This window comes from Medicago truncatula, chromosome 3 (assembly GCF_003473485.1).
Source record: "Medicago truncatula cultivar Jemalong A17 chromosome 3, MtrunA17r5.0-ANR, whole genome shotgun sequence".
Lineage (NCBI taxonomy): Eukaryota > Viridiplantae > Streptophyta > Magnoliopsida > Fabales > Fabaceae > Medicago > Medicago truncatula.
The window spans coordinates 40839760-40863927 of NC_053044.1; the positions used below are offsets into that span (position 1 = coordinate 40839760).

At 33.6% G+C, this 24168-nt stretch overlaps 4 protein-coding genes across 7 annotated transcripts; 3 read left to right on the plus strand and 1 right to left on the minus strand.

The window, feature by feature from the left end:
• Positions 1-854: 854 nt before the first annotated feature.
• LOC11438504 (GDSL esterase/lipase At2g04570) lies at positions 855-3242 on the minus strand. Its single transcript, XM_003601494.3, has 3 exons — positions 2723-3242; positions 1502-1991; positions 855-1183 (listed from the first exon to the last, which is right to left on the minus strand). Exons 1-3 carry the CDS (start codon positions 3119-3121, stop codon positions 987-989), a joined length of 1086 nt encoding a protein of 361 aa, XP_003601542.1. The 5' UTR covers positions 3122-3242; the 3' UTR covers positions 855-986.
• A 2664-nt stretch (positions 3243-5906) lies between these two features.
• On the plus strand, positions 5907-12190 carry LOC11439462 (uncharacterized). 2 transcript variants are annotated; one of them, XM_024779542.2, is made up of 13 exons: positions 5907-6065; positions 6902-7151; positions 8467-8676; positions 8962-9042; positions 9135-9221; positions 9316-9411; positions 9552-9605; positions 9699-10092; positions 10180-10278; positions 10743-11013; positions 11183-11231; positions 11343-11382; positions 11731-12190. In XM_024779542.2, exons 1-13 carry the CDS (start codon positions 5944-5946, stop codon positions 11880-11882), a joined length of 1905 nt encoding a protein of 634 aa, XP_024635310.1. In that variant the 5' UTR covers positions 5907-5943; the 3' UTR covers positions 11883-12190. The 2 variants fall into 2 exon arrangements, with proteins under 2 accessions (XP_024635310.1, XP_003601543.2); XM_003601495.4 differs by having other exon boundaries at positions 10785-11013.
• A 1457-nt stretch (positions 12191-13647) lies between these two features.
• LOC11429061 (uncharacterized) lies at positions 13648-17947 on the plus strand. 2 transcript variants are annotated; one of them, XM_013605735.3, is made up of 12 exons: positions 13648-13940; positions 14035-14171; positions 14921-14999; positions 15128-15198; positions 15310-15411; positions 15531-15620; positions 16368-16442; positions 16553-16585; positions 16707-16787; positions 16989-17057; positions 17324-17368; positions 17459-17947. In XM_013605735.3, the coding sequence occupies exons 1-12, from the start codon at positions 13886-13888 to the stop codon at positions 17627-17629; spliced, it is 1008 nt and encodes a 335-aa protein (XP_013461189.1). In that variant the 5' UTR covers positions 13648-13885; the 3' UTR covers positions 17630-17947. The 2 variants fall into 2 exon arrangements, with proteins under 2 accessions (XP_013461189.1, XP_003601544.1); XM_003601496.4 differs by having other exon boundaries at positions 13816-13940; positions 17013-17057; positions 17459-17852.
• A 483-nt stretch (positions 17948-18430) lies between these two features.
• Positions 18431-23895, plus strand: LOC11435664 (BTB/POZ domain-containing protein At2g04740). 2 transcript variants are annotated; one of them, XM_013605736.3, is made up of 5 exons: positions 18431-18959; positions 20952-21711; positions 22269-22305; positions 22386-22519; positions 23214-23895. In XM_013605736.3, the coding sequence occupies exons 1-5, from the start codon at positions 18527-18529 to the stop codon at positions 23620-23622; spliced, it is 1773 nt and encodes a 590-aa protein (XP_013461190.1). In that variant the 5' UTR covers positions 18431-18526; the 3' UTR covers positions 23623-23895. The 2 variants fall into 2 exon arrangements, with proteins under 2 accessions (XP_013461190.1, XP_003601546.2); XM_003601498.4 differs by having other exon boundaries at positions 18432-18959; positions 20970-21711.
• The last annotated feature ends 273 nt before the right edge of the window (positions 23896-24168 follow it).

Sequence of the window (24168 nt, forward strand, 5' to 3'; positions counted from 1 at the left end):
AAGATGTGTAAAATAGAATGATATGTAAATGATAATTCCACCTCACACATCTAATTTTTCAATTAACACAATTCTCAGTTCTAAAACCCTAAAACAAGGAAGGAAGGAGAAATTCGAGAATCAATTGACTTACCTTTAGAGTGAGTGGGAACGAGCAACCAAATAACAAGAGAGATTGAAGAAGAAAAGAGACAGAAAGTTAAGACGAGAAAGAGACAAAGAGCTGAAGAAGAAGAAGAAGAAGAAGAAGAAGAAGAAGAAGAAGAAGAATGTGTTTTTTTTGTGCGGCGTAAATTTCACAATTTGCCTATTTTTTTAAGTGGGTTAATGGGCTATTGGGTTGGACCATATATACAGAAAGTATCGATTGAGTCCAAACAAGTGTCGGAATCGCCGGGTGTTGGAACCGCTCATGATTATTCTAAATAACAATCATTTAACAACATAGAAACATTTACCAAGAATATACTACCTCTTATTTACCAACATAGAAGACATTGGAGACGTATTTCAAACATATGTTTCATACATGCCTTATTGTTATGAGAAGTAAATATATATTCCAATATAAACCCTTATGTATAACAATCATTTACCTTTTATAAAAAAAAAAAAAAAAAAAAAAATCATTTACCAAATCATGAATAAACTCTTCTACAAACAAACTATATTGGTCTTATTTTCATGAAAACTAGTTTAGAAATAAATCCACTTATCATCTCCTTCGGATAAATGTTAAAATAAACTCTTTTGTACAACAATCATTTACGGACATAGAGACGTGTCTGAATTTAAACTCCCTTACCTTACGGATCAGTTGTAAATCATTATTATTATTATTATTGCACATAAAGTAAACAAAGACCATTTTACTACATAGTCTTCAAACAATTCAAATGTAGAAATTATTAAAGAAATCCATTTAAAAAACACATACATAATTGACACTATCTTATTATCACATACATAAAACTCAAAATAATTTCCTAATGCAAAAACTGAGCTAATGCATTCTTCACCAAGTAGTTTGCAACAATGCCATTTGTTTTCTCTGTTGGGTGGAATGAGTCCCAAAATACATATCTAGAAGCATCCATACAACTGAAAAGACTAGCCCTGCTACATGCATATCCCATCTCAAACATTCCAGTAGCACAACAAGCCATTGAGGCTACTTGAAACCCTGCACCATACATAAGAATATTTTATTTATTTTATTTTAAATCAAGAAATATTTTAATTATATTAATAGAAATGATATTTTACTCTTTTTTTTTTAGACAAATAAATATAAATAAGTTAGTGATTATGTTACTTTCGGGCATTGAACCAGAAACCTTCCGTTTAAATCTTCTTCAATGTCTTGAGCTACCTTTATCTTAATATTCACCATTGCAATTTAAACTATATATATATATTGTGAATATGAAATATAATATAAAGTGCTATAGTATGCATGCCATGCTAAATTGCTAAGCAAATCAAATTATGAGCAACTTACCATATTGGCCAGGTTTTTTAACAACACCCAACAAAACATCATAGGGATTTGAAAACACCAATCTGATCCCAGGAAGGTCCTTCTTCAATTTTGTGGTTAATTTATTGAGTTTACCATTGAATTCCAATGCAATATTATTGTAATTGGACACACAATCATTCCCACCAGCAAAATTAGTAGTTCTCTCCAAAGGCAAGCATCCCATTGGAGGTAAACCTCCTAGGGATATTTTCTTAGCACCAAGATCATAAAGTTTGTGGATGAAATTTTGAGCTATTCCAGCAAGAAAATTTTGATACTCACTAGGTGTGTATTGAGATGCCCTGCCAGGAATTGTATAATAATTCTCTAGAAAGTCGTTTGTTCCTAGACTTATTATGTACAATGCTTTTGTAATTGTCTCTTTTGCCTTTTTTTCTCCAAGATAGGCACCTAGCTTTTTTTGGTATTCTTTATAGTACTCCAATTGCTTCCACAATGGTATAACTGACTGAAATCCAGATTTCAAATTCATTAATATTCTTCCTTTTACAAACACATATTTTAAAAAAAATTAATATTATGATGCAATATATAAGATATAATGACATATGATAAGTAAAACTGAAATATGGCAACAAAAAATAATAATAAATGTGCTTATAATGGCAACAAAAAATAATAGTAAATGTGCTTATAATTTTAGCACATTGTTACTAAACTAAGGATCTGTATTTACATGCATTAATTAATTTCGATAATCTTTTTTAAAAAATAAATCTCGATAATTGATTTGAGATCGATCAACTTACACGCCATCTTCACTAAACAATCTTTAATCACCATTGATTTAAAAAATGGACTGTCAGAATCAATAAATATGTCATGCATGTATTGTGTAGAAACCAAATCCTTAAATTAATCTTGTTACTTTACTATTTTTAAGGTTTTTGTAGTCAACTCCAAAATTTCTTGCTATAAGACATTACACACTGAGATTGGTTTAGTTACTGTAGATTTTTTTGATTCAAATGATCTCAACACATTTTATTCATAAATAAACATGGAGGAAATACAATTAGGAATAACAAAGAAAATTAAATACCGTGAAAAACACAAGAGATGCATTTTATAGCTAGAGAATAAACACTACCATTTAGTGAATTCATAAGTTTATAAGTAGCATTAAATAAATATAAAAATAAAAAATAAAAGTTAATTAAATGTGTATATATAATGTACCAGGACATCTGAAGTGGCATTATCATAACCAGTAGCAGCAGAAGCAAAGGAGACACCAGTTGCAAACTGTGAGATGTTAAAGCTAGGGTCCAAGTATGCTGGTATGTATGGTTTGATACCAAATGCTTCTGATATGAAATCAGTTGCTATTCTACCATTGCTGAATCTCCCAGTTGGCTTCCCACCCAGAAAATCACGTCCATACGGCTGGAAATTGCTCCGAGCAACCGTCGATATGAAGTTGTTGTTCCCGGCATCCACGGATGAGTCGCCGAACACTATGATCGCCGGAACCTTAGCACTCTTTACTAAGGAGAGATCAAGCCATTGAAGCAAAAGGATGCACAGAATATTGTTTGTGTATAGAAGGTTCTTTCTCTGTCCTCCTTTCATTGTCATGTGTAGTAACTAACTCTAATGTGACTTGAGTTGTGAACTTGTGATGGAATAAATACTGCTTTGAAAAACCGAAAATATCTGGTTGATCGATCTCAGCAGTGAGAGAGAGACTCTCGGACACTTTGAGCAAGTGGTTATAATTTAAATTGGATTGTGTTGTTATTTTTTTTTATAGAGAAATTGGATTGTGTTATTTGAACATTTAATTTTTGACATCATTTGAACATTCAAATATATTTTCTCTTTAAATTTGACTTGTGTTTTGCATATATAGTTGAGAATAAATAATTTGTCCTAACAATTATATTTGGACACACAAATCCAACACTTTATATAGTACCCTCAGATTTAGTATTAGTCGGATTTCGAGGCGGAGAAACAATTAATACAAAAACAGTAGTATATGGTGTAGATTTAGGAAAAATGTGTCAACAAAATATTTTATGATTACTTTTCATGCTCAACAACTCTTTGATAGACTAATCATTGTTAAACGGTTATAAATACTCTCTCATGTCTTTATTAAGAAGAAAAACAGAAAACATTCATATATATATTGTTGCAATTTTTTAAATATTTTTATAAATACGTCTCTATAAAAAACTGTGAAATATTAAATACATCCCTAATAACCATTAAATGAAAAGTATAAAAGTCTTCTAAACAATTAATACAACTTAGAAGTTGCGACATTATAGAATCAATTATTATATTTTAAAAAAATTCGATGTGATGAACTACTTCATATTTCCCTTCCCTTATTTATAAAGTTTAGTTTTAATAGGAATGATCCATTGATAGAGAGATACTCCTAACTAAAATCCGAGTAACAGTTGTTGCAATTAATTCGATATATCTTCCCATCACTTCCATCATTAATTTACCAGAGCTCATTGACCAATATAACTTGGTTAAATGTTTGAAATATTAATGGAATCTTGGTTTTTAGGTGAATGAGTTGTTGGGAATCATAATTATGTTTTTGAGAGCCTAGCTAGCCTATACGGTGAGAGTAATGTGCTTTTAAAGTAGAATGGGCACAGTGGCCCTTTATTTGGGTTTGCATGTTATGAGGATGAATGGGGTTGTTTCTGTGGCAAGTGTCTGCTTGGTGAATTTTAAGCTTCAGTGATGCAGGCTTTTGAAGAAAATTTAGTGCAAAGGCTAGATGAGTAGATAAATTTACTATCAGTATCACAAACAGAACGTTTAGAGGACCACTCAGACCAAGAATTTGTACTCTTTAAATTTATTGATGTATCAATAAATATTTCACGCCATTTATTGTATAACTATACCTTTCCTACAATTTTTTGAGAAGTTTTATGAATAATTAACAGAGAAAAATATATAATTATAAAATAAACAACAAAAATATGATTGGGTTGAGAATTGATATCGGGTGTTCTAGTTCAGCTATAGTACTGGAACTATGGAACCTTGTCCAGTAACAGATCCATGAATTTTGAATAGTGGAGGCACTTTATATGGACATCTTATATGTAAATTTGTAACGCCCGTGAATATATCTTAATTAGTAGGGAGATTGTTTATCCAATTTGAACTATGTCGTACGTGTGGCACATGTTAAGATACCAAAAAAATAATTTTTGTATTGGAAATTGCACCAATTTATTTTTCAAAAGATTGAAATTTAATTTTCCTCGATTAATACTTTCGTTTTTTTGGAAACTTTAACATGTGCCCTTAGGGCACAAGTTAACATGACCCTAAAAGAAATTAGATTCCAAGGTCAACAAAAAATCCTAATTTCTACCCATTTTTCAAGTCACTTAAACCGACAATGAATCCTAAAAATAACCAAGAGAAAAAGTTTTTTGATATATCTTAATGAGATCTCACCATCGAAGGTGTTTGTGAAGTGTTTCCCAACCCAAGAATTCCACCCAAAGACACTCAATCTCAAGGTTTTCTAAAGTCCCCTCCTTTGATTTTACAGGATTGCTCATAAAATGTTGAACTGAAGTTTATACGTTGTCCATATTGAGACAAAATCGCGTTACGATTTGTCTAAATCACTACTCGATTTGCAATTCGTACATTGTACTATTGGTAGCAGTAGGCAAAACCGTGCCACAGTTTTTGACGAACCAAAAACATGAAAAACAACGACATCTAATCGTGCCACAATTTTTTAGTAACTTCATCACCAAATTTTGAGATTATTTTCAACATTTTTCACTTTAATTCTAAATTAGTGGTGATTCCAATTTAACCATCAATCAACTTGTTGCAATCTCCATCAACAAATTGCTCTTCAACAAATTTGATCAAGTTCAAAGAATGTTTAAATCTTAATCTAGACGGTAACTATGTGAACACATCCTACGAATTTTCTTCTAAAATAATTTTCTCAACTACAATCTCTTTTGATACCACACATATGTTAGATATTTTTTTTATTATTTTTAATCTTAATTTTTTATTTTAATATTTTTTTTATAAAAACTATTCACCTCGAAAAAAAAAATTTAAACTTAACTCAAAATTGAAAGTTGAGTTTTTAAAAAATTTCAAACTAAAAAATAAAGAAATAAAAATAATTTGAAAGTCCTAAATTTGTAATTAAAAAATGGGTTTGTTAACGAGTGCCTCTGGAATACTCTTTAAATATGTTAAATTAAGTAATTATTCTTTAAAAATGTGAAATTTTTCAGTTTTCAATGCATTGATTACACAAATTTTTATAAAAATTATTTTTTATGGTCCTAGGGCACCGGTTAACATTCCCTTTAAAAAATAATAATGAAAATAAAACTAAAAAAATAAATAAAGGTACTAGAATTTTCAACGTGGTGTGCATGCGTCAGCGCATGCGTCCATCTCCCGGTCACATTTATTGTATTTCTCGTCTCATCTTCCTTCCAATTTTTCACCCCTTTATTGTTTTCGTCTGCTCCGTAGCTTCATTTCGGACCCTAAGGTAATTTCATTCAATTCGATGCTGTTAATTCAACTAGAGCTGATTTTTTTTTTTATTTCGAATGGTCCTTTTCTTATATCTGTTTGTGGTTCAAGGATGTTTCACAATTAAGGATTGTCACATGGCTTTTTCTCTAATTTCCAGAAATTGGTCGTGGTAGTTGAGATATATTATTTTTTTTGCTCATGATCACTTTCATTTTTTCATAAGGTTCACTTTTGACGAATTTGATCGTATATGTGATGGTATAGAGTTGTTAATCGTTCTTGATTACGGATTATGGTTGAATTTTAGATGATTTTATTGTGTTTGGATTTTTCAGTTTTAATTTCTTATTTTCCAACTCTTGGCACCCAAGACTTTGGCCCTGTTAGGATAAATAAACAACTTATTTGCAACTTATCATGATAAGCACTTATGTATAAGCTATTTATATATAACAAAAGATTAAATAAAGGAAAATAGTTCGCCTATAAGCTATCTTGGAGTACTTATGAGAATAAGCTAAAAGCAGCATTTGAACAATGTCATAAGTTGTTTTCATAAGTTCTCCCGAAGAGTCTCACAAAACTTATGTCTGTAGATAATAAGCTCAAAGAATCCAATTCAGACAGGCCCTAGGTTGTTTGAATGAATGAAAGAATATTGAAAAGGGAAGGGGGAAAATGCTAAAGCTTTTGATTGGAGTTAACTTGCATGTAAAGTTTTCCATAAGGGGTCAACCGACACACACATACACTCATACATTTGATTTCGCTTAGTATTTCTTTAAGGGAACTTTTTGTGTCAACCATAATATAATCAGTGATTAATGACTGGACGTGTTTGTTGTATAGATTACATATGCACACTCCATCAAGCATGATCAACATCTCTGTTACATGGAGGGGAAAGAAGTTTGTTGTAGACATGAATTCAGATGCCACTGTGAAGGATCTAGGGGAGGAATTGCAAAAATTAACGGATATCAAAGAAGATACCATGAAGCTTATTGTTCCACAGATTGCCGGCAAAACATCGAAACTGCTGGCTCCCTTTTCAACAGAACATGCACTTTTATGTTTGCAGGAAACTTCCATTACCGAGGTACTACCATTTATACTATATCATGTGTATTAATATTTAAGGACATGTAAATTATGGTTGAGTATGGCCGACAGAAACGTAGGTTTTATTGTTCTAGAAAACTTTGCACTATGTTAGCTAGTGCTTTTCCTTAACCTATCTGAACTAAATTATCATTGAGTTGCCCGAAGGCATCCTCTGTTCTTATGATATCATTGTTGGGCACACATTCTTCAACGTACTTGAGTACACATGGTTCTTCTTATATGCTATTATTCCAGCTGTATTATGTTTCTTTCCTTCCACCTTAGATTGCAAGTGAACTTAATTTTTTTAATACGGAAAGAAAAGACCAGAGTTTGGTATTTCATGTCAGGTTATTCGCATTATGATAAAATTAAATATTATGCACTTTTTTCTAAGTAGATCTTTTGCTGAGGGGTAAGGAGTTACCATAGTGAAATGGCAGTGGCCCTTTTGTTATTATCACAATTCATTTCTTCATATATTGATTGATAAAATGAGCTGATATGAATATGAAAATACTCTTAATAATGGGAGGAAGAAACCTCAGTTACAAGCTCAAAGCAGAAAATAGACCCCAATTCCTATTCTCAATTGCTAATTTTCATACGCCCCTTCATTAAACCCACCTCTCCACATATATAGAGTTGATTCCATACCTCTCCCCCGACTCTCTAATTTCCACATGTACATTCTGTTATTCTGTCTCTCTCGTCTTAACCCAGTTGATTCATCTTCATCACTGGGCCTATAGAACCTTCTATTGAGGATTGCTCTTTAGGCACCTAGCAATTGCTCACAGGCAACTACTGAACGGCAATTGACTAATGTTCGCTGCAAAACGGTTGTTAATTACCGTTCGGCACTTTTAAATTGGTTCAATCACTTTTTAAACCGGTTTAACCGATTTAAAAAGATTCTCGATAGGTAGTTAATTGCCGTTGGGGGTATTTTGTAATTTGAGGTGCTGTGAGCAATTGCTAGGTGCCTAAAGAGCAATTTCCTCTTCTCTTTTACCCATTAATTATGGGCCCATCATAAGGATTCATTAAATTGATTTTTCAAATAAAAATCCTTCTTGTTCGTTCAATTTAAGCTTGTAATTAAGTAATTAGCAATATAGTACAATCGGAAATGACGAATGCGTTGGTTTAATTATTAACTCATTGTTATTTTAAGTTAGATTTAAACGGTCTTTCATTAGGCCATATATCAATATAGCATCCCTTGATCCATGTAGAAGACCACACATAGTGGAGAAAGACTTCGGTTGTTTGTTATCTTACCCTAAGTTACTTTTTTGACTTTCTAGGCCAGGTCAATTATGATGATGGGTGTGTCAACAAATGAGGTTGAAGAAGTTCTGAAAAATGCAGAAGCGAATTTAAGAATAGCGGGATTTGAGGAGGAGGAAAAGAGACTGAAACAGAAAATTTCACATGGACCTCGTGTTTCATTGAAACTTCCACAAGGGCCTTATATATTTTGTGAATTTCGCACTCTAGAAATTCCTGGAGTGAAGGTATTATTTTACAATATGATTATTGATTATGAATTTTGAGCTCAACCAAGAATCATGCAACTCTTATTTTTTCTTACTTTGTTATTAGTAATAGTGTTTTGGTAAAAAAATCATACATTTTATTTTGGATTGGGAAAGTATAGCCTAGGCATATGACATTTTCCCCATTAACTTTTGTTAATGAGTAATTGATTATCCATCACTTTCCTTTCCACCCATCATACTTGTAAAATTTTAAAGATTTCTCAACGTATCATGAATGGATTTGCTTTTCCCTACTTTCAGTTGAATCCTCCTCCTTCTGAGGCCCTGAAAAGAATGCACATGCTTGCTGCAGATCCTGGAATTGTTGCTGTCATGAACAAGGTACGCACCATGAATTTTGACTTAGCTATATATTTGTGTCCTAATGATGGTAGGGTGCATATTCTGACAAATGTTTGGTTTGCATCTTATAGCATCGTTGGCGTGTGGGAATCATGACTGAGATGGCTCCCATTGGTTATGTTGGTGTGAGCCCAAAATGCATTCTGGGTTTTAACAAGGTATTGGAATCTTCATGACGAGGAAGCATGGTATCTTAAGTATCCACTTTTATTCTACAGTTAACTTCTCTCTTATTTTCTTTCTGTTTTACAGAATCATGGAGAGGAAATATCATTGCGACTTCGAACCGATGACCTCAAAGGTTTCAGAAAATACGAAAGCATTAAGAAAACTCTACTGCATGAACTTGTAAGCTATGCCATGCACCACAAGAATCAAGTGTTTTTTTTCTCTTGATTCTTAGTATTTTAAATAACACGGAAGAAGTATAAATTGCAGTTGTTATTTGAAAAATGAAAGCTATCAAACTAATTAATGTTTTATTTCAGGCTCACATGATACACTCCGAACATGATGCAAACTTTTATGCTCTGGATAAGCAGGTGTGTCCACTTTCTTGAGTGTTTGGCTGTCAATCTACTATTACATTTTGATTTATTTTTGACAAATGTTCATTTAATTTATTGCTTTGGCAGTTAAATCAAGAAGCTGCTAGTTTAGATTGGACTAGATCTGCCGGCCACACTCTGAGTGGAATGAGGAGTTCTGAAATCTATGAAGATGATTTTATAGAAGACAGTAGCAATATTCCACAGAAGCTTGGAGGTAGTAGGTCAGATCAGCTAATGAATGCTCGTGAATCTTCAGTTATTGCTGCTTACCATAGGATGGCTAATGTTTCCACCAGCAATTCGGGAGAGTCTGAAGTAAATGAAGAGTTGGGTCCCGATCATACGGAATCTTCCTCTGAAGAAAACAAATACACTGAAACACCCATCATTGTTGACAAAGGACTTAATGAGCCTGATCCTGATGATCGTATTGAAAATGGAATGAAACATGAACCTGATCCAGATGATTCTTATCATGGTAAAGCTGTTCTTTTTACTGTTTGTCCAAATACTACTGATAGCAGGACTGTATTTAAACAAAAGCCTATTGATTTTGGTGTAACAGAACCTTCACATTCTCAGACAAGTACAGTGAATATGGATGCAACATATCTTAATGCAAATGATTCAGAAACATCTTTGAAGTCTATTACTCCAGCTATTGGTAAGCGTTCTCCTAAAATGGGTAGTTTTAGATAGACAAGTCCTGATGGACATTGTTAAACCTAACAATGATGACTTGGTGGCAAAAAGCAGCAATTCATACTGGTATGTTGTTGTCAGGAAAGCCCACTATGGAGCCAAAGAAAAGAAATAAAATAATATCTATTGCTTGATTAGAAATGGTGGGCACAGGGAGAAATATCTCTCCGGCAAGGATTTCCCCTTTCACATCTAAAAACTTGTTACGTCTTCTCGAATTACAATTACCTGAATAACCAATACTTCCCATTGTTTCTTTATCTAAGCAATTTCCCCAAACCAACTATTTCTCTCTTTACTAACTATTTTCTCTTCCCTTTTTTTTTCTTTCCCGAAGCAACTACTCTTCGCTCTTAATAATTTCTTGAGTTAGTTGGTTTCTTATGGTACTTGGCCCTAAATGTCTGAATGATATGTAAATGACAGCCGTGTTTATAAAAGAACCTGCTCATGATGAATTTGATGCAGAAATGAATATGACTGAAGAACCTGATCCTGATGATTGCATGGTTCCCACACCGATATTATCTACATTGCAGACTGGTGAGCCAGATCCCGATGACCAAGAACTCCAGCGGATAAATGGTGCTATGACTGCTGTTTGTAGCCGATTGCAGAAGGCCTTGGAGATGCTGAAAAGTGAAGTTAATCCAATGCAAGGCACTTCAACTCTCCAAACTCTGTTGAAAATAATTAGGTATGCTTATGCTCCATTAGATTGGAAAAGTATTGATACTATTTGGATTGAATAAACATCCTCTTGCTTCAAGGCTTTAGCTTCAAAAAGTTTCAGAAAATACTTCTAGTAATTCTGTGTACTTCAAGGATTCCATTCTCAATGCATCATTGTTGCTATCTGATTGCAGGAATGCGATTGAACATCCTGAAATGGAAAAATACAAGAGATTGCGGAAGGTATATAATCTATTCTACCTCTTGCAATGCTCCCTGAGGCATTGCTTTATCCTAATATTGCCCGTAATTTTATTTCTATGATCTATATAATGATGAATATTGTATTTGCAGGCTAATCCTGTCATTGAGAGGAATATCCTAAATAATAAAGGTTTGCATATTCTTACCATTGAATTTTAATTTCAGTTGGTGATTGTGTAGAACTGCCATCCAGACAGCTTGTTTCTTATGTGATATTGTTTTTGTAAGATCCTAGATATTAGGTTTGTTCTTTGTTGTAATTATGGTAAAACTTGAACAGCAACTATATGACTAGAGACGACTTAGAAATAAAACTACTGCATCATGTGGCACGCTAGCATGTTCTTTCTAGAGATAGAAATGCCAAAACAACATTAATGATTGAATAAATAGACAACTTTCTGTAGCAGTTGACGCTATCATTCCGTGTACTAAAAAACTAACTATTATTTTTTTCATTTTTCTGGTTTTTCTACAGCTGCCTTGGAAATTCTTTCGGTGGTTGGCTTCAGAGAAGATGTTATAGTTGACAATCTTGGGAAGGCAGATGCATACTTGGTGCTGAAGCGGAACGATCCCGGCTTATTGTGGCTAGCTAAGTCAACCCTTGAGTCAAGCAGCGCTTGCTAGCTCTAAAAACAATTCTTAAAGACAAAACAAAGTGGCATGTAGAAGTGTACTATATGAAAGACATGATTTATGTGTAAATGAGTTAAAATTGTCATTTTATATTGTTTATGTGTCAAATATAGTGTGATATATTCAACACATAGAAATTAGGGGGAAAGAAAAAGGACTAGATATTGGATATAGAAACTTGGTAGCATATCAAATGGTAGTTGGTCTTGTTCGTTGTGCAGTGTGATATGTCATTCTGTTGAATTTTGGTGATTATTGGTGCTATTAGCGATTGACTGCAAATGGGAGTTTACCATTCATGAGCGACAATTCGCCTTTTGGATTGGAAAAATGGCATAATTTCCTGGCACATTTTCAGTTCTTCACTTGGTAAGTTATAAAAACGTTGTCAAGAACATGTTGGTGCTAGACAGGAAGTCCAGCTTTTCCAGCATCACCGTTGAACAAACTTCAAACAAATCAGGACTGCTGTTGAACACTAAGGATTAATCAATCAACTAACACGACATCTAGCATGGTATACAATTAAACATTTCACGTACGGACAATGTAAGACAAACGAAATTGGTTAACAAGAATATGGCGGAAATCGAAACCTTAAGCATAGCGACTCACATGGCAAGACAAATGAAATACCTTCAAAAAATTAGAAATTTAAATAAAAATTCGAATCGAATTTAAAACCCAATTCCTAAATAAGTTCTCACATTACACAACACACATTAGAGATCACTAATCGCAGTATCACACTATAGAGGATGATCAACTTTGTATTACAGATTTACACTCTTATAATGGAATGAGATTAGGGTCAAGAATGACAAACAAAAGAGCATAGCCAAACGGAGGACTTATTTGGCTTAAGAACTGAAGGGGAGACTAATGTGACTATTTTGCCGTCTAACAAAATCACATAAATACATGAACTATGACCCAAAAAGTTTAAATGTCATTTTGTTTTACATGCAGACAATTTTTAACTACCATGCCAGCTTCGTAACAGTACGCATAATCATAATAATAGTCAATTTTATATATTAAGTTAAACATAGGGATTAGCATAAACCTAGTTTGTGGTGGTCAATGATCATTTCAATTACTACATTTTTTGGAGAAATCCAATTTCAACAGCTATAATTTGGTCGAACATTTTTTGTTAAATGAATGAATAATTTGGATATTTGAAGAAGAACCGCATAACATTTTTTTATGAAGAACCGTGTAACTCGACTTTGTCTTGGTATTGTCCCGTCCTTGTTGTATAGCTACCTCGTCAAGTTTGATCGAGTTTAAGGTCAAGTTAACATTTAAAAATTGATTCGAGCTAATGTTAGAATCGGATTTGGGTCACATACAACCCGACATTATCCGTCGTATATACATCCTTCTACATTTTTTATACACGTATTTAAGACAAATAATTTAAATCGATAAATATTTATGAGGCTGTATGTTACCTTCTTTTTAAGAAAAAAATATCACTTTTTAAAAATAAAATAATAGTACTAACTTTTAGAAGTTTCTGCCAATTTGTCTTGTAAAAAAAAAGTTTCTACCAATTTAAAAAAAATGTGAATCCGAGATAAAAAAAGAATCTAAAGAATAATTTAAATAAGAAGTTAATTTGAATAGCTTTGAAAATGGATTTTTTTTTTCACAAATAATTTTCATTATGAAAAAAAAAAAAACAATTTCTGCTTTTTTAATAATCTCTAAAAATTAATGTTTTTATAATCCGTAATAAGCAGGCTCAATATCATAAGTGCTTATGATAAGTGATTAAGCAAAGTAAAACCTACTTCCGCCTTTACATAGGAAATATGCAAAAGTCAAAACTATCCACCTTGCGTAGTTGCTTTTAACTTTGAATCGCTTGGTCCGTGGAGGATATAGACGGTAATTACACACCCCTCGTGTTCATTCCGCTTCACATCGGAGGAGAAGAAGAAATCGACGACGGTAACGTAACAACAACCTTCAGCTGAACAACAACCATGGCCTTACAGATGGCACCTGCCTCCTCCAAGGTTCTCATCCTCGTTGGAGCCGGTATTCTTCTCTTATTTTTCGTTGTTGCTTAATAATAAAGCTTTCAAGTGTATCCTCGTTGGTTTTGAATTATTGTGTTTTGTTGCAATTTCAGGTTTGGCTAGTTCTGTTGTCATGAATGGTGGCCAATTGTCCGATGTTATTGACAAGCTTAAGGATGTGCTTAAGTTAGTTGATGATCAGGTTAAGATTTCAACCTCCGGATATGACACCGCCGTTATTGCTGCTCAGGTATTTTCAAATGTGTAGGCGGTGTTGCTATAGTCCTTGATTGTATTGAAATCACAAAAACATCTTTGGGTATATTGTTTGTTTGCAATTCGGTGCACCAAACTGATTAACTAACTTAAGATGCATTTAAGAAGCAAATTAATTATCGAAAAACACATTTAAGGATCAAGCTGACTAATGAGAGACACACTCGACGATGAATTCAGGGACTATATTGATAGTGTCTGACACATTCAAGGACGAATGAACACAGATATGCTTACAAAGGTGTATTGTATTAGGAACTAGAAGAATGTAGAGAGTTTAAGCCATGGGGAGTCTTGATGAGAATATGGGAGGGCAGGAAAATATCCAGGTAGTTAGATGATCAGGAAAATTATCTCCTTTTAGCATGGCAGGGAAGGACCCAGATGATTAGTGGATGGATAAAGAAACAAAGGAGAAGAGGGGAGGAAGAGTTTGGAATGATGCAAGTATAAATCAGGTCACTGAAATTGCTTAGGATATTTATTCTGTTTGGTAGTGAGAGTGAGCGGGGAAGAGAGTTTCTACTGTTTTTGTCCAAACCTACCACTCTTCTTATATTGATATAATACTTTTTTTTCTAGAATACTTTCAGAACTAATCCAATATTATTCAAATAATTCTTGTTCAGTTATATCATTTTATAATATTTGTTGTTGATAGTAAAGCTATTTCTTCACAATCAACTTATTGGTTTTCATATTGCAATGCCTATTTAACTTCAGGTTCGGCAACTAGCACAAGAAATCGCGGAGTTGTCCTTATCTAGGTCTAAGACCATCTATAATGACAATTCATCTAGAGGTATGTAGATCCATCACAACTTCTTCTTCTACAAACTTGGGCTGTGCATACTTTTTTTCTTCTTCTGATGGTATATTAAACATTGAGTTGAGCTGTAATAATTGGCCTATGTTAACATTTGGGCGCAGGGGGTCTTGCTCCTTACATATTACCTACTGCTGCAATAGGAGCTGTGGGATATTGTTACATGCGGTGGAGGGTGAGACTATAACCCAGCTTCTTTTCTTCACAAATGCAATTATGTATGAACCAGAATATGATGTGAGATGTAACAATGTTTAACACATACAATCTTACCACTATTGTGCAGAATTGGTCATTTTCTGATGTAATGTTTGCGACAAAGAAGAATATGACTAATGCTGTTGCAACTGTGTCAAAGCAACTAGAGAATGTACATGAAACATTAGCAGTAAGTAGCTTTTATTGGTTGTTGACATCGTTTTTTTATTTTTATCTTTTATTTTTAATAACTATTTGAGCATCTTTTCTCTGAGTGTTGCGGCTCATTTTTGTTTATTTACTTTGCAGTCAACGAAAAGGCATATAATAAAGAGGTTGGATGGTCTTGGCTTGGAGGTGGAAAAGCAAAATGAGATAAGCAAACAAATTGCAGAAGATGTAAGCGAAGTTAATTTTCCATTAGTCTAGTTAAAGACATCAAAGTAATTCACATCAACGATGTGGTCTAGAGTTTAAATCTTGTTGCCCCGTTATTCTAAATAAAAGACAATTTAGCAATTCGCATAAGGTAGAGAGGGTCTGTGCAATATCCATGCTTCAAGCCCAAGGGCTTGTTTTAGAGGGCGTGCTAAATATAAAATCAGTCGTGTTCTTTCACTTACTGAGGATTTTGGGGTTAGTTTTTTCACAATACAATGAAGGCTTAAACTATTGTAATCAATCATTCGGAAGCTGTCTAAATGCTTAAACTGAAGGCATTTTTTTATAGATCTAATATAAAGCTAACCACCTAATAGGTCCTATTTTAAGCTTGAAAACCCTAAAAACTAAATAACTAAAATAAAACAAAATAAAAAACCCTTATTATGCATCAAAATTCTATGTAATAAAGTAAACCACCTAATCTACTTAAATGGTATTATTAAACGTCATACAGAGCTTTGCAGCTCTGACTTCGATTGGGCCCCCCGTTAGTGGACGGTGGGATTGGTCCTCCAAATCAGTCGGTCCTTGGGCCGGATACTGTGTTTCCAAAAGAAATGGTATTACTAAGCTTGAACTTTATTTGGTCCTTAATAATGGAGTATGTTTTGTGAACTAAATTTGCAGTTTGCTTAAAGCTTGGTGTCTTGGCAAAATGAAATTTTACACTGTTCATCACGCCCGTTTAAAATTTTCATACAGGTGAAGGAATTGAAGGCATTTCTTTCTCAGATTGGGTGTGATGTTGAACTTATAAATCAAATGATGTCTGAGCTGGTAAATTGCAGAACTTGCTTGTTGCTCTTTTCTGCTGTCTTTAACCTCTAGCCAAATTGAATAATCACCTTTTTTATGTTCTAACTTGAATCAATCACTTCACTTGACAGGAAGATAAGCTCAAGCTTGTTGAAGGCAATCAGGTTAGAACTTATAAGTTTAACTTTGCAGACATGGGTTATATGTTCTAGCATTTGTTTTTCAAATTTATTATATATTTATTAATTATTTCCCTAATTTTTTTTTGTTGTAAATATCATGCAGGACATTACAAATTCAGGTATATGGTATCTATGCAAATTTATTGAAGACATAAACAATGGGCCAAATGGTGGAGTTTACAAGGTTAGATATTTAATCTTTGTGTGTATTGTCCTCCACTTATCATCTAGTTGTGTATAAGTAAGTAGTCACTAAAAAGGATTTTGTTTATTTTTTAGAAAGGTTTCTATTCTAAATGCAACTACTAATTACTAGTTTATAACATTCATGTTCAAATTCAATATTCTGTGAATATTGCTCTACATTATCATTGAAACTTCTTAGTTTTCTTATGCAAATTTTGAACAGGGACTTGCAGAACTTACAAAGGCACTTGAGGAGAAAGCCCCCAAGGTTTTTTTCCACTATGTCTAGTGTCTTTCAATTAAGTCGTTCTCGTACTCCTAGCCCCTATGATTTCTTTTTAGAAATATTTTCTTATTTAAGACTTTTTTTTTGAACTAGCATTTAAGACTATTCTTAATGCAACTACTAATAACTAGTTTATCATATTCATGTTGAAATTCATTTACTGTGAATAATATTGCTCTAGATTATCATGGAAACTTAGAATTGTTCTTATACAAATACCGAACTTGTTTTTATGGGTATTTCGACAGGGACTTGAAGAACTTACAATGGCACCTGTGGAGAAAGCCCCTAAGGTTTTGTATACTCTGTGTCTAATGTCACTATCATTTAAGTTGTTCTCGAACTTGTAGCCAGTGGTGACTTATTTCAAGTATGTGTTTCAGGGGCTGCAATTCATTGCTGAAGCACCAGACACCATTGAGAGCTCACCCATAATAACAAAGAAATTTGGTCTCAACTTTTCAGACGAGAAACAATCTGTTTCTAAATCAAGAGTACACAGGGCATATCCTGTTGGCATTTCTGTGAGCAGGGGCATTACTGATTTGGTTTGATTAGCCTTCTTTAAATTAAAGCTGATCATCCTGCATGATCAATGGATTCAGTGACAGTACTTTTTTTGTGGACAACCAAAAAATCGCAGGCACAAAAGGGAGAACCATCATCTCCATGTTAATGAATTTGTGTCTCTTGTATATGCATTTTTGAGACTGAATTATACTTAATTCTTTGTAAACTTTATTGTCAAGTATTTTTCACATGGATTTGTATTTTTCCTTCGGATCCTTGTCGGATGTTCTCTGTATGCTAAATTTAATTGAAGTATGGTTCAAACATTTGGTGCGTGATACAAACAAACATTTGGTTCAAAATTTGGTGCGTGATACAAACAAACATTTGGTGTAATATTAATATTAATCATTCTTTAAAAGACAATAGAAAATGCAAACTTTGTATACGAAGTATTCTCTTAAAATTTGTGTATTCAATGTTTTAAAAAGTTTAAATATTTATCTTTTCAATACACAATTTATTTTCTTAATCCCATTTTTTGTTCATCAACTTTTGCTAATTTATTAATGTTAATCATGTCAATTTATTAATGCCAATCACGCCAACATAAAAAAACAGAGAATATAGTTGAGATTGAAAGAGATATAATTCAAAACTATCATATGTTAATAAGACTTTTTTTTTTCTTGGATGTTATGATAATTTTATTGTACCTATACATATTATAATTTTTATAAGACAATATATTTAACCAATAAAATTACACTATTTTTCTATGACAAAAAGTATTAAAAGCGATTTTTAAAAAAATAAAGGAATAAATTTTTGTTTGGGTTTTAAGCACAGTGTAATTAGAGTGGTGTCTCCTACCTACAAAGAGAGCTTAACCCAGTAAAATAGAACACAAAACAGTCGTGCGCATAATCTTAACAACAAGAATGAGTTTCATCGACGACGGCGGCATCGACTTAGACCCTTCTGATTTCGGCACATCAGTCCCATTAAAAAAAGTCCCAAACGGCGACGTTTTCCAAGCCTCCCGCGCCGGCGACCTCGACCGTCTCCGTTACCTTCTTGAATGCGGCGTTAACGTCAACGCACGTGACCAATGGGACTCCACCGCTCTCTACTACGCTTGTCTCGCCGGTCACCTCGATGCCGCTCGTATGCTTCTTGAAAACGGCGCTATCTGCTCCGAACACACGTTTGACGGTGACCGGTGTCATTACTCTGCTCTTAATTTGAAGGTTAGGAAGCTTCTTAAAGCTTTTGAAGCTCGTCCTCCTCCGTTGAATCCGTTGCAGAGTTCTCTTCGTGATACTTTCTTTGCTTGTCCCGCCAATTCGCATTCCGGTGGCTTTAACTTGTCTGGTAAGAATTTGATTCTACCTTTTGGATTAATTGGTTTATTAGAATGTTGAGGTGTGGAAATTTTTTTTTATTTTTTTTATTTAGTAGATATTTTTTTATTAATTTAGGAGTTTTTGTTGCAATTTTTAATAAGAGCTTCAGTTTTTGTGAGATAAATATTTGATTTCTAAGTTATGAAAATGTGCTTTCTTATATGTTTATTTATTTGTAGATGATTATGGAGAAGATATATGAGAAAGTTGAGCTTTAGAAGCTCATCTTAATTTAGGACATTCAAAGTTTTTTTCTTTCTTTTCCTATTTTTCATATCCAATAGGAACTCAAACATCGCGTATTAAGAAAAGTTGTTGGAGTTATTAATTTGTTTGAATTATTAATATTAAGAGAGAAAAAAATGTTAAGTTTCTCAATGATAAATTAAACAGCGACGCTTTTATAAGGAAATCATTAATGCATGGGGCATTTTGTAAAGGGTCTTATACTTACGGACAAATAATTATTTGTAAAGGGTCTTATGATTAGGAAATTCTGGAGGGTGTAGAAAGTTGAAGGAGGATACAATGAAGGGCTTAGTTGTTGTCAGTTGTCACATAATATACTTGAGAATTGAAATGACTGATTGGCCGTTTTAGCGGCCTAAATGTTACGTAGACTGTTACTGAGGATTATTCTGAGTAGAACAGAATTAAAACCATAGGACACGACACATTAACACAACACAAGTGCATAATAGTTGAGAATCTCTTTCACTTTTTCTCTCCATTTCAAAAACTACAGCAGCGTCGGCATAAGTTTAGCTTCATAGTTGGCGTGCTTAATTTTCCCCTGCTTGGAGGACAATGTCTTTTGCCTGCAAAACAAGACATGAGGGGTGGGGTTTTGTTTGTGCAACGGTAAGGTGAGATTTTAACTGTTTGATAAATCCGCTGCAGCTTGAAATATGATTAGATTATTAAAAGATATTTGATAGGATAAAGCCTACTAGCTTGTGGTTTTTCCTAGTTTAACAAAAATTCAGCTTGCATCAATGTTTTCAACGGCAGAATGCGGTTCATGACAGCAAGCCAAACCCACCAAAACATTATGGTAGACGGCATTGCAGCCTATGATGAAAGCATTGGCTGCTATAAATTATACCAAAAACCTGAATACTATAATAAAATAAAAAACTAATAACGTATGTCAAGAACATATAACAAATTGAAGTTGCACCAGGCACATATCGTCTCACTAGGTTTTGGGTGGGTTTTGTTTTATTTCTCCTAAAAGGGATTGCTTCATTGCTTAAGTGGAGGCTCTCCTAGATCACTAATGTTAGTCAATTTTATTGATTAGACAAGCGTGCCTGACGAGTCTTACCACGGTCGTGCCAAATATGGCTGGTGCGTAATTAGGAATGAAACTCCCAGAAAAGGAAAAGATATGGGTACGAGGAGGAACATCATGAGGGATAAAACGGGTTACTTGGGAAGAGTGCTCCACCTCAAATAGGAATCTGATATCAGATATCTAATGCTAATTTGAAGAGAAACACCCGACAATATATCTGAATTCTCTGAATACTGTTTTACTGAATTCTCAACTCTGTTGTAAATTACATACACAATTACTTATTTTAGACACAAATGTATCTAATGAATGACTCTAGACTGACTTTTTAACTAATTTTGATTATTTAAATCCCTTATTATAGTATTGAACTTTTCGAGACACGACTGACTAGTAAAATACATAAAACAATGACTCTTAGGTAAAATATATAATATTCTTACACAACAAGGAATTAAGATTCAACTACTAAAACCATCAAATGATAAAACAAGGCTCGCTTTTTCTTCATTAAGTCTCTCTCTCTCTCTCTCTCTCTCTCCCCTCTCTCTCTCTCTCTCATGTGAGATGGGGATGTCATTGTTTGTGTGACAATTCTTTTTCCAAATAATAATGTTGTATTTATACATGGTCTGGGACTCGATATTTATCATATTTGAATAGGTATTTCATCCACTCCAGGGTTCAGTTCCAACTACTTTCCCCCAGATGTGGTTTTTACTGTACAAGGAAGACCTATTGAAGCTCACAGGGTCATATTAAGTGCAAGGTCGCCATTTTTCAAGAAAAAGTTTGAGACTGATTGGAAAGAGCGCGGTGAAGTGAGATTTGCACGGGAAAAGTTGTCATATCCTGCACTTTGTAGCCTTATACATTTCTTTTATTCAGACAGATTAGAGATTGCTGTGGATGATATGGAGAATCTTGTGAGAATTTGCAAAGTATGCAAATGTGAATCTCTGCAGAAAATTCTTGAGAAAGAAGTAATTCATCAAAAATATGCAGACTATAAAGCTTTGACAGATATAGACAATTCTCAGAAGCGGTTTATTTTACAGGGCATATCCCTTCCTGAAGAAGACAGGCTTCCTGCAGCCTTGCGTAGAATCCTTCTGACTGCCCTTTCAAATTCCACTTATGAGAATGGTCAAGATAATGGAATCGATGAATTGGTATCTAGGATGGATGCCATGCATATGGCTAAACCTCTAAATGATCTTGCTGATGTTTGCGTTAGAGTTGATAAAAAGAATTTCCGCTGCCATAAAGTTATTCTAGCATCGAGGTCAGAATATTTCAAAGCAAGACTCTCACGTATGAAGGATTTCCATGAAGGGAAAGATGAATTATATATTGACTTCCTTCCTTGTCTTGAAGAACACGACATGAGTGTGGAAGCATTTGAGAAAATGATTGAATATATGTAAGTCTCTTCCCTTGACTGTGGAATTTTGAAATTGAAAATATCGGAGAGATTTAGTATGCCAATAATTACCACGGTAACTTCAGATCATCTTGTGAATCAGTACCCGTGACTGTATTATTATTCTATAAATTTGGAGTTACCTGATTTATAGTTAAATGATTTGCAATGTAGATATTCTTTCTTACGTTCCAGATTATATCTATTTATATCCGGGAGAAAATCTTCACCTATTTTTTGTTTTTCAATCTGGAATATGTAACAAGCTGACCAAACGCAACCAATTTGCTAAAGATTTTAAGTACTTATTCTTGTGTTCCAATTTGCTAAAGATTGAATAAAATACTAAAACTATTCAATTGCCTTAGTTTTATGCATGTTTGTTTTTGTACCAGGTCATATTTGTGTTGTTATATGTTAGTTTCTGTAGCATGTTCTTGTGATTGTGCCTTCTGCTTGAAGTTTATGAGAAAATACAAGTTTATTTGTACATTAATTTTCTGCTGCAAGTATGTTTTTTATTGTGACTTTTATCCTGTATTTCTTTGTTGGTTCAGGTACACCGATCGTTTGCAGGAAATAAATCCAGATCAGGTTTTTATACATCCATTAAGATTTCTTTTAAAAGTGGTTTGTCCTTTTGTTGTCTAATTTTCAAAATATTTTTTAAACAGGCTGAGGAAATGTTTGATATTGCTTCTAGATACTTGATGTTTCCTCTTAAGCGTGCGGTGGCTGATGTCTTGTTGCCACATCTGGAAACGGCGTCACCTGAGGAGCTTTGCCATTGGTTAATGCTAGCAGACATGTACGTTTCTTTTCCGCCAATCTCTCTTTCTTCATCTTACATTGATGGCCTCAATTATTGTTTCTTTATTATGATTATATAATACAATTTGATACTAGTGCTTTACCTTTTCATTTCCACTTATTTTAGACCTCCCTATGTTACTACTTAGTACTTACTAGAGCTTGTTTAATAAGCACTGCCATAGTAGTTACTTATTAAAGGTTTTATTTGGATGGTTGCTGAAATGTATTCTGGCGTAATGATAATTGACCTAAACCAAACTTGAAATATTTACTAATGATCTACGATTAAGATGTCCAATCAGTTGAATGAAAATAAAAAAGGAGGATTATAGCTAATATAAGAAAGATCGTCAATGTCATTTATAGATTATTTATGACTGCTCATGTTTTAGGAAGAATATAACTACTGTAATGAATTTCCCCTTAATTCATCTACCACGGCTCAAAATGACCTTAGATTATGTTGGAAGAGGAAACCGTGTTTTTACTGACTCCTAACTGCTGAGTATCGTAGCCTGTCGTGGTGAATTACAGATTTTTTTTTTTCTTTTCATTCATAATAATTGATCTTTGTTCTCATTATTTTATGAAATACCATTGTTGGAAGTATATGAAGGTTGAAATATGAAGCTGCACCAGATCATATTTTGTTTAATCTGTATTTCTATTGAATATTTGTTCATTTCCAGGTATGGTGTTTTGAAGATTCGGGAATTCTGTCTAGATACCATTGCCTGTAATTTTGAATTATTTGCCGATACAAAAGAATTCCGGGCAATGCTGTTGACTTTACCTCCACCATCTGGAGACTCATCTCTTCGTACAACTGTCCCGAGCATGCCTGGGTCTTCCCTAAATAATGATCAAGGAAATCTTCTTGATGATTTACGTGATAAATGGCTTGAAATTGAAGCCGCCGAGCTTGATGAGAGAGATGAGAGTGCTTTACAATTTGACAAGCGCCTAGAGATGCTTATGGTTGTTGCAGAGCATGAAAAGTCATCAGGTGATGCTGAATCAGAAGTTGTTAATGATGTCACACCTTTGACTTTCTCTCCAATCACCGCTGTAATTTCAGGCGAACAAAAAGAACCCTAGATTTCTGAACACTGTTTTTTGGAATGTATAGATTTTTTAGATCATTGCAGCCGTAGTTTATAGAGAGCAGATGCTAAGTTAGGTTGCTTGGAGTGCTTAAGTTGGGTTTTAGTAACTGAAGTTGCTCGAGCATTCATTGATTTTTCGAGTTCTATCTATATTATTATTACACGGAAGTTTGACATTTTGATTGCGTACTCGATTGTGTTTGTTCTAACTAGCTTGTTACAATTTAAGCCCGTGAAAAATGCTCTTTAAAATAGCTAGAGAATACTACCTCCGTCCTTAGTTGTTTTATCAATATACGCTCCTTATATATTCTATCAAACTAAAAGACCAAACGTGGTATTTGGCCTATTTTTTATTTACAAAAGTAAATTAAGACAAATTGATATGATTAATGAACCAGGTCTCCTTCCTCATTTGATAATTTAGTAGATGGGGAATTCCGCTTTCTCTATGTTTATATGCTTTTCCAGCTTTTGTATAAATTAAGAAACTAGTTTTCTAGCTTCAATCTCCACGCAATTTCAATTAAGGATTGAG